Source organism: Sycon ciliatum, chromosome 4, assembly GCF_964019385.1.
Source record: "Sycon ciliatum chromosome 4, ocSycCili1.1, whole genome shotgun sequence".
Lineage (NCBI taxonomy): Eukaryota > Metazoa > Porifera > Calcarea > Leucosolenida > Sycettidae > Sycon > Sycon ciliatum.
The window spans coordinates 12811566-12822590 of record NC_088646.1 but is presented as its reverse complement, the minus strand read 5'-3'; the positions used below and the strand labels follow the sequence as shown (position 1 = coordinate 12822590).

The 11025-nt window shown below is 47.3% G+C and overlaps 1 protein-coding gene across 1 annotated transcript in view; it reads right to left on the bottom strand.

Annotated features, from left to right (window-relative positions):
• The window catches only part of LOC135814556 (uncharacterized), a 26286-nt gene extending 16897 nt beyond the window's left edge, over window positions 1-9389 (bottom strand). Inside the window, exons 1-6 of the mRNA XM_065327690.1 lie at window positions 8299-9389; window positions 3992-4255; window positions 3156-3419; window positions 2057-2338; window positions 1370-1639; window positions 908-1095 (exon numbers count right to left, since the gene is read on the bottom strand). Coding sequence (XP_065183762.1) covers window positions 908-1095; window positions 1370-1639; window positions 2057-2338; window positions 3156-3419; window positions 3992-4255; window positions 8299-8407 — 1377 coding nt within the window. The 5' untranslated portion in view covers window positions 8408-9389. The remainder of the gene's footprint in view (window positions 1-907; window positions 1096-1369; window positions 1640-2056; window positions 2339-3155; window positions 3420-3991; window positions 4256-8298) is intronic.
• Between the last annotated feature and the right edge of the window lie 1636 nt (window positions 9390-11025).

Below are 11025 nucleotides of genomic sequence, written 5' to 3'. Positions count from 1 at the left end.
GCTTATACTCTAGTGCGGCTTATACTCTAGTGTGGCTTATACTCCAGTGTGGCTTATACTCCAGTGTGGCTTATACTCCAGTGTGGCTTATACTCCAGTGTGGCTTATACTCCAGTGTGGCTTATACTCTAGTGTGGCTTGTACTCCTGAAAGTACGGTAGTTAGAACAATGGACCCAATCCTACAACATGCTAGACCACGCAGGTCCGACGGAACCGGTCCGGTTGGTCAGGTCATCGCTGAACCCCCCCCCCCCCCCCCCCCTCATAGTGTGTTTATAGTTGAGGTCAAGTGTAACCGCCGCCATGATATTATCATAAACAAAGTATGGAAGATTATCGTCTGGCTTGACCAATCAAAAACTGATTCCACCCGTCCTCCCATGGTGACAGTCTGGTGTATTTTGAGTCTAAGAATAGACCTGACCCATACCAAGGATGGACAATTCACACATTACAGGCAAGACCCTCCTAGACTAGGAAATAATTCCAAAAAGCCAAATATGGTCTGAGAATGCAACACCTCTCGGGTTGAGGGTCACCAGGCGGTAAGTTGGTACGTGTGAACAGGGGGCTGCCCCTCAAGGGAAAATCAAGAGCCTGAGAACCAGCCTGGATCATGAGGTGCTCACCCTGTCAGCCATAGCAAAACCAGTACACTAACAGATCATCTGTCACTGCTGCTACAGTAATAGCAGCAGCAACCCCCCTGGGTAGATCACAGAAATAGATCATCTTCCCACCGGGTTGACAACGACCGCAGAAACTACTAATAGACTCCTGCAGATATATCCAGTAGATGCCAAATCAGTGCCAACAGCGACGCGACAAATAAGGTCATGCCCCAGTGCATGGGTCTGCTTGCCATTGCAGGCCATGGCGTGTCAAGGAGCATGCAGCCAACTCACCTGCAGCAGGCCTGTCTGCGGGAACACACGGTGCTTGCGATCATTGACCACACGCATGCCATGCTCCATCACAGCTTTTCTTTTCCAGACAACCTTGTAGTCATCCGTGTCCGCAACTGTCCGCCCTTGGCCATCCACGCAGCGTAGAAAAGCAGTGCCCCGGGTGTTCAGGATGGATATGGTGACAACTAGAGTGCACAAACAGTAAACATAGGTAGGCAGAAGGCAAGCCATTGTCATGCCAAGACTTGTGCAACACGTCATCATGGGATGATATGTGTAACACATCATTGTGGTAAGATTCGCGTAACACAAGGCAAGGAATTAATCAAGAGATACCAGGGAACTGTGTTGGCCTACTGCCTACCTTGCAAGATAAAGTTTCTTGACTCAGTAAATAGCTTCGGGAAGGGATATCTATTTATAGAGATGTCATGCACATAACAGAAAACGTATTCTCACCTGGATCAGCATAAGAAATCACAGCTGGGAAGCTGCGGATAGTACCATGCTTAGTTTCAACTCGGCAATGGTACGTCCCATTTTCCACAACATTCAATGATGAATTTGTATCCACAGCAGCCAGTAGCTTGTCATCTTTGTACCAGCGAACTCTGATAACCATATGCTGCGGCTCTACTTGGCAGCTTAATTGACTAATGATGGGCCCAACTCTGTGGGGCTTCTTCACAACAGCTGATCGTGGACTGGATGTGAAATAGGGTACTACATCTGTGCACAGGACATGGTCCAATCACATGTGCACACACACACACACACACACACACACACACACACACACACACACACACACACACACACACACACAAACACACAAACACACAAACACACACACACACACACACAAGTGCACACATGCTGAAGGATTTTCCAGCAACACAATACATATTCAAGATGTTGAAACAATACGTATATGGTACAAAAGTAGGATGGGAACAAATACAACGTCACGAGCCACTCTGCCCCTGCGTTGAAGTTTACTAAAATCTACTACTAGGCTAACCGAGGTAATAGCATGACCAATCAGAAGCTATGGTAGAGTGCACACCGTGAATAATCTATACATGTATAGGGTATGTCTTTAGCAGTTATAAGTAGTCCCATGCACCAACACAAAGCTTGACTTACTCGTATCTAAGTAGGATATGACAGCATCATCACTGACCAGCACACCACCCTTGGTCAACACACGGCAGCTGTAGGTACCATTCTTCATCACACGGAACGTGTCGGAATCCTTCTTGAGTGGATCTAGCACATTGTCCACGTACCACACTGTCCCCAATACTTGATCCATAGGCTCGACTACACACGAAAGGGTTGTCAGTGTTGGCTGGCTGGCCGACTGTGCAACAAATGGCTTTTCCAGCACCAGAGACTGTGGACTGACATCAAACCTTATGCTGGAATCTACAGGGTGAAAGCAAGAGCGAGAGAGAAAGAGAGAGAGAGAGAGAGAGAGAGAGAGAGAGAGAGAGAGAGAGAGAGAGAGAGAGCAAGTCAGGATTTCATGCTACAGTACTGTCGGTCATCGAAGAACTTGGGGTGTAGCCTTCTAGCCTAGACCGTTCTTATTTTCATGTCACATGATTACAAACTATGCACAGTGTTGTCTCCGTGTATACATTGGTATGCTGTGCTTGGTGAAGTTGATACAGTGCAAATAACCCAGTGAGTTTGACACAGGGGAAGAGTGTGTTCTCCCTACATGGGAGCTCGCCATCTTCACGCCGACTTGAATTCTCACTTGACTGACTCACGACTGCCATCAAGAGCACACGAGAAGTCCATCGAACCGTCCCTTCGGCAAACCTGCAAGAAAGCACCACTCCCTGCTCAATACACAGTGTTTCGGAGAATTCACCCCTCATCAGTTGAGCTTGAGTAGGCTGAGGAAGATTGTGCCTGAAGAGCACCACTTATATACTCTCCAGGCACAAACATCACCAGGGATACAAACTTACAGAGACGCTCCGTTTCCAGCGCGACAAACACCTCTTGAACATCGTGTGCTCTGGATGGCAGTCGTTAGTCAGTCAAGTGAGAATTCAAGTCGGCAGGAAAATCGCGAGCTCCCATGTAGGGAGCAACACACTCTTCCCCTACTATCGCCGAAGTCGCACCAACCTCTTCTTCACATTTTGAGTTTGATACAGTGCAAACAACCCAAGGAGTTTGATACAGTGCAAAATAACCGTCAATGAGTTTGATACAGTGTGCAACTTACCAATTGGTATGTAAGATATAGTGGCATTGTCACTGTTGAGAGTACCGTCGGTGGTCAATACATGGCAACGGTACACACCAGCTTGTTCTACGTTTAGCACCGGGGTGCCAGTAGCAAGAAGCACGTTGTCCTTGAACCACAGGCGATTGAGGACTGCATCCTCAGGCGTTACTGAGCAATTCAATCTGGCCAGTGTGCTGCCGAGAATGAAAGGCACTGGTACCCTAGCTGATACAAGGCTTGCCGCAAACCGGGCAACATCATCTGAAGGAACAGATGAGTGACGACAGAGCAAAAGGAGACATTTTTGTACGATTCATCATTATGAATCCTTAGTCTAATGGCTGTGAGGATATCAACAGCAATTGTGAAATTTTGACCCTATTTTATCTTTCACATGCTAACTATGCCGGTACAAAGTTCACAAGTCTGGGGATAAGGCAAGAGGTTCATGAGAAGAGTTTGCATCTTCGCAGGAATAGAGCTTACACCGCCAGCAGTGCTGCATACCCAAACATGTTGCACCTAGTACTTATCGGCACAGGTATGGTGATTAGTCTGACCCAATGTTCCAGAAAGCACAATCGGGGAAAACACATTCCCGTCTACCACTTCTTCACAGTTAGTGACCTGTACATTATCAGTAGAGGCCATGCCAACAAACCACTCTTTCTCAGCTTTGATTCGTCACGGGCAGATAGGAAGGCATGGTGTTACTGTTAGTAAGGACGAACATGTGAAGAAGTACATGTCCATGTAGCACTAGTCTTAAAGGTGTTGTTGTCACATGCAGCTGCATTGCCAACAGAACGCTGCGTCTACTCAGAGGTACTCACAGTACGTGACGGTGGCATTCTTGCTGACCAGTACTGCAGTGCTGCTGTTAGTGTCCACATGACACTGGTACACTCCAGTCTCAGTAACCTCGAGCAGAGAGGAGTTTGCATCCGATACAAACACGCCGTCCTTGTACCACCGGACATCCAGAACAGAGTCTGCTGGCTCCACCTCACAATTCAGCTCCGTGAGGACGGATCCATCAAGATGCGGTCTTGCAACAACAATTGATTCTAGGCTAGATGTAAAATAGGGCGAGTCATCTGGGAGAAACAAGAAGTGAAAATGAACATATTGAAAGCTCCAAACTGAATATCGCCATGGCCAAAAGTTGCTCCAACCATGGCGAGGATAATTTTACACAATTGTGCAAAGCTATACTGAGATCCTTTCCCAACATATTTAAAGTAACACAAGCTTGTGGAGCCCAAGAAACTGAGTTTCCCAATTACACACATCCCTCCTTCCGCTTTTAAAACTAATCATATCCAGAGCCCTTTCGTGATCAATTTCGTTACCAAGCCCATTTGTACAAAAGGAATGACTTCAATTGGTGTAAGTAGATGTTTTTACAGCCAGATGACCAACCCAAAGTATAGACTCAGTACATGTACTAAAGAGCGAAACAGGCTATAGAGAAACAAAGCCAAGCCCAGGACTTATCCTCAGCCCAGTTAACTGTGACTATTAGCAATTATAGAAGTAAGGCAACATCCCTGATGGCCTATATTGTTTTTTCAAGTGTTGCTTTCCTGGGTAACACTCCGGGCAAATACTAACATCAATGGTTTAGAGCACCTCTCAAGTATGCTGTCCAACAGGCTACACACCCTAGTCTATAGGGTGCATTCCCTTACAGAAATCGTTCTATTTTAATCTTGCCCCAGTATACGTAGTCATGGACACCTTGATGACAAGAGCACTCTCTCCCATCTACCATCCATATTTCGTATATTCTTTACAAATATTATACCACAGCACCAGGCGGCAAAGAACAGATAGCTACCGCATAATAAGTGGTGGTGGTGGTGGTGGTGGTGGTGGTGGTGGTGGTGGTGGTGGTGGTGGTGGTGGTGGTGGTGGTGGTGGTGGTGGTGGTGGTGGTGGTGGTGATGATGGTGGTGGTCACGGATGATGGGCGTGGTCACGGATGATGGTGGTGGTTTGGTGGTGGTTGATGGTGGTGGTGGTGGTGGTTGATGGTGGTGGTGGTGGTGGTGGTGGTGGTGGTGGTGGTGGTGGTGGTGGTGGTGGTGGTGGTGGTGGTGGTGGTGGTGGTGGTGGTGGTGGTGGTGGTGGTGGTGGTGGTGGTGGTGGTGGTGGTGGTGGTGGTGGTGGTGGTGGTGGTGGTGGTGGTGGTGGTGGTGGTGGTGGTGGTGGTGGTGGTGGTGGTGGTGGTGGTGGTGGTGGATCTGGAGTATCTCTCCAGGATCAAGAACGCCACAGAACTTGATGTCAATGTTACACATGGCTATACATATATGTAAACCTCCAGCACAATACCATGATGTACAGTACTATACCTTGTACTCCTACAAAACTAGCGGTTCACTAACAATTGGCTACAGTCTAAGATTGTGAACAGCATGGAATTTGCCGCCAGTACAAAAGGAAAATGGTAGCCCTCACTGCCAGGTGAGCCATTCAGCACTCAACGGGAACAGAAGTTTCCCCCAGGCTAATACATGCTGACCATGGCACAGCTACACATCGATTGTCTCTGTAGCAACGTAACAAATGGGTGCTGAACTTTAGTAGTTTAGACAGACCTGCTTGAACCCTTGCCCAGTGGACACAATCCAGACTGGCGTCAGTGAATAGAAGTGGGACAGACTGCCCAGAATAACACTCTCAAAGCAAGTATCTCCTTTCAGGAAATAGCAACCCAGTCAACTAAGGATATCCCATCAGATCAAGCAGACTGAGCAATTCCTCCATGATTCATCCCTGTCAATTTCTAACACTGCCGGAAATTCTTCCTTCTCCAACACGCCCGGCCTAACTACTTGCCTGGGCCAGGTAACACGTGAGGCTGTTAGTCCAAAGGGTTCAGGGAAGTATGCAGATACGATTAACAGTGCCCAGTGGATGTAACTATCCGCAGTACTTAGTCGTGTAAGATAACAAACACACCAAATACGTTGATGATACATTGCTCCGGTTAGCAATTCGAACTCCGCGAACTTGAGAGAAAAGATGCGCCCAGCTGTTCACATGTAACTTTATTTACGATAGCCTGCAAGGTGAGAGCACACTGCTCTAGACACAATACTGCAGCAATCAGCGCAGTGTAGCCAAACTGGACACCGGCACCAAGTTCTTCCCCTGGCAAAAGATTTTCAGGTATTCGAGGACGCTTGAACAAAGAACAACACACTAGAGTGCACTAACTAACACTTGCTTTCGGAAGCAATCAGCACAGCAATGGAACAACTCATGAGCATAGCTTTGGAAGACAATGTACTCCTTGCAGTTGTTAAAAGTTCAATAATGTTAATGGTAATGATTAGGCCATGTGTGCATGTGATGGCCTTACAACAGGTGCATTTTGCTACTTGAGAAGTATGTACATGCTGGTGCACTGTATCAAGAAATGTTCTCAGGGTTGGCTTTCCAGCCCGCCTCAACGAAAAAGCAAAACACTAGCATATCATCAATAGGGGCTGATTAAGTAGCCCCCTCTTGGTTAGAAGAACAGACAAGAGATTGACCACTTTCATCATGTCAGTTTCTTAGCACTATGTCCTGGTCAACAGTAGGTGCACATTACTGCTATACACCACTCTCCTGCTGTTTGTTGGTCCATCATGCCGTTGCATAGATGTAAGATTTCCTCTTCTGTCTCTCAATTGGATGCTTCAGTATTCATGGTATTGTTGTGGCAGCCCAGTTTATATTGGGGCCCAGGCAAAGAAGAGCACAGTGCATGTACTGCATGGAGTGTGTAGAGGCAGCAAGTACCAGTAACACTACACTGTCTACAGCTAGGTAGTGAAATTGAGATGCACCGTATCCTGCACTTTCAGTAACTCCATTAGAAAATGTGTCACAGTTGATTGAAAACAAATACTTCAACTATGTGTACTACTGCACAGTATTACTATTGGAGGCATTGAGCACAGACTCAGTGCAGTGCCAGTGATAGAAGTCACATCCACTCCAGTTTTTACTTTCCTTTACGCAGAGCTAGCTGGGTCTTCTGACTTTCCGTATTCGCAGTGTTTTGCGATGCCAACAATGCCAAGAAATGTGCTACCGTATACAGTGCTTTTTTGGCAAGCACTTGTCTTTTCGTTGCTAGATCTACACTTTTCTTCTACTCAGCTGATCGATTCATTTCGATTTCGTACCATATATTGCTCAACTATGTTACTTCCGTAATGTGGGTCCGGAAGAGTGCTTTCCGTACATATGTGGAAAGTACGGAAGGTTTGGATCACCGTTAGCTTTTACGACAAACACCGGCAATGCCTCTCCCCCACAGGCACCTACGGAGGAGTGAATGTCCACATGAACTACCATTTCATTCCGAAGCACTCGGACTACCCAGGGAAAGCGGGGCTTCAGCGGGGTGAAAAGAGATTGAATGACTGCTTCCTCTCTTGGACAGCGGCATGGCGAAATCAGAGTAATAATATTCCCTGACAATGAAATTGACTACGACGATCTGCCTAGCTCAGTTACTGCTGGCGAGCTAGTCAAGGAAGCAAACAGTGAAACGATTAATTTTGGTCTCGACGTGGCCGATGATGGCCTGTCGCAAACCAGCGCCGCAAGTCGTACACCATGTTACACAACACACAATCGATTAGTTAGCGCTAATAGGCGAGAGTACACTGCACTGAAAGTCAGAGACATCGCCAAGCTGACACACAAGCACAATGAACCCATTGAGTTCCGTCGAAAACACATCCTTCAAGCTTCACTTTTGCAGTCTACTTCAAGTAACTAACTTGGACATGAGTAAGTAAATAATATTATTAGTTGAAGACAGTCCCATCGAACCTTGAACCATCACTACAGAGTACAGTACATCCCTACCAAGTACCAGGCTACAAAAATACAATATTCCTCTACCCACCCGACTCGCCTTGCATTGTTGCAGGACATGGAGTTCTAGCATGGTTCCATTTTGAACGAAACTCAAAGCTACCGGCGGTAACGCTTCCACCGCTGTCAACTGTTGATAACGAAAGCTACACTAAAAAACAAACTGTGCAAGGACATCCGCAATTTCACCCTGTAACACTGTAACACTGGGATCAGGCACGGGAACACATTACAAGTATGTGTAAGGACCACTCACCAGAACTGCAGTGTCCAACCGGAACGAGCGCTATTGCTGCAATGATGGCCAAGATGAATGAACCACAGCAGCGCGAACAACTCCGAGAGGAAGCGCTCGACGACGCCATTCCAAAGAAACCGGCGATTGTCGCCGAACAATTTCAAAACTATTTCCTCTTCTTATTCGGATCTCCTCCCTGCTGACTTCACGAGCTTGGTCCCTGCTTGCCCAACCGAGCAGTAGGTCATTGCAATCCTCTGTCGGAATCCGAAAAGGGCGCACAACGTTGAAATCAGGACTGAGACCAGCTGACAACTACGCTGAAGCCGCAAGCACAACAGAAGATGAACGAGTCGGTCGACACTGCACGACACTGCACGACAATGCACGACGGCGCTGATATTAGCGACCACAGCCACAGGCCTGTCAGAGGTGCACACGACAGACGAGTCGAGGACTCCGCGATCCGTCTATGCCAAAGACTGCCATGCCGTTCCACGGCGGACTGCACTGTGCCGCAGTGTGCGCGTCGTGTCTCTCCCTCTCTTGTCTTGATCTTCAAGTCATGACAAATGCGTGCACTCAGTTGAACGTAACGTTGATGAGCTCGTGTGCTTGTGCTTGTACTTGTAACCTGCAGGAGGCAGCAACACAGACCATGCAGGGTGTTGCGTGCTAGCATTCGGCGGTGATGGTGGTCCAAGTCAGAGAAATCCAGTCAAACGTCAAACAGGACAAGACCCCTCTTGAGACCCTGCCAGTCTAAGATCCTGTACTAGCTGTAGTCCCCTGGCGTCGACCTCCCACATCTGCCACTAGCGACCCCACTCCGTGTAGGGTACTTTGACTGTAGTCGACAGCCACAAATGAAAATAAAAATACTCTTCTAAACGTCCAATGCTCCGGCAGAGGCGTCGCCTGGTCCAATGCTTGAATGTTGCTGGTGGGCTGTTGCTCAATAAAACCTTCCCAATCGGTGAAGGCCGGTCCCCGCACAGGGAAACCTTCAAGAATTCGAGGACGTTATGCGGTGCGCTCCCAGAAGGTGAGGCTCTATTCGCGACTGGACTACAGTCTACAGTCCAGCGGCAACTCAACCAGTTGTGGCAGTTGCAACTCCCGTTGCTGTTCAGTGTTGTGATGTCCCACCTGCTGCTGATGAAATCCAAGGGCCCAGAAGAGGGGAGCACTTCACAATCAAACAATGGAACAGACCGTTATCGCAAACAATAATGCTGCGCACATATACACTAGTCACAGTGAGTGCTCTTGCACTTGCGTTCCTCTTCGCGTGTCGCAGCGTTCCCTGCCCGACATGCGTGACGCTGACGCGGTGAGAAACTGTACTGAGTCGGTGAGTCTGTGCGATCCCTGGAAAATACCTAGCCCCATTGCGGTTCGATTGCCAGAGTTGAAAAGTAGTGCAGATACACTGCCCCAGGAGTAGTGGTGGTGGTATGCATTATCATTGCATTGCCTGCGTAATCATGGTAATATTGGACTGAGTCTGTGTAGTACAGGCGATCATGGCCAGTACAGCAGATAACTGAGGTCAGTGAGGATCAGCGGTGAGCCTGGGAACCGATGTTCGTCATGCGCTTGTTGTTTCGGGCCACGCACAGGAGCGCACAGGAACACTAGTGCTCAGGGCTATTACTAGTATTCGGGGGCACACAGGAACACTAGCCATCACTCATCAGGAAAGCGAATCAGTCACGCCTTAGTTAGTTACAGTAGTCAGTACCAATACAAGTGTTAGTCAGTGTAACCGAGTCATGTCATGGTCATGGTGTTACTATTACTACTTGTAGTGTTAGATAGTGAGGAAACGCAGCTCCTGGGTCACCAGTCCCGCCATTGCCATTCGGTCACAGATCATCACTCCACAACAGATGCACTGCTTGTCGTCTAGACTCTGGTATTGTACTTCTTTCGTAGCTAGGCTGGGACATGTCGCTGTAGTGTTGAAACCTAGCCCAAGGTGTGAAACTGCTCCCACTGCTCGTAGACGTAGATCTACTAGTACTATGATGACTGATGTGAAACGTGAAGAAGGGTGAATGGGAGACGGTTGCGAGGCCGGACCGTCGACAGTCAGCTCCCACATGTAGAACATGAGAGAAACAAACAAAGCAAAATATAGTGACAAGACCCACTGCAAAAGAAAACACTAAAACGAATTACTTACTTGACTACAAACGTAATGTTCATTTACTGTAGACATAACAGTCTATACTGTGAGTATACAGCCTTATTACAGGATGTGTTCAGCCGGGCAATCCTAGACATGAGTTGAAAGGCCTATCTTAACTAGACATGAGTTGAAAGGCCTATCATAGACATTGGTCATGAATGGATCCAGTCATTGTTGTGTATTAAACCATGTCAGAAAGTATTGAACATACTTTAGTAGCCAAAACATGCACATGCACACCACTGTTTCACTTTCCCACGTATTCAAGCATACTGTACTACGGCTACTGTATCTCTAGGTTAAAAGTAAAAGTAAAAGAAAAAATCCAATAACTCCAAAATGCCCATCATGGCTTGCTTCTACTTTTCAGTGAAGTATAATCTCCCTTCCTCGTTTATCAGGGGGAACAACAAAGGCAGACACGTGCACTCAGAAATATGAACCAACAAGACTTTAAACATTGTATTCCATCTTCTATTTCCTTTCACCTGGTCCTAGATCCTGCTGGTGTAGGTTTTGCATTAATTTAATTTAATGTACTGCAAGTACAT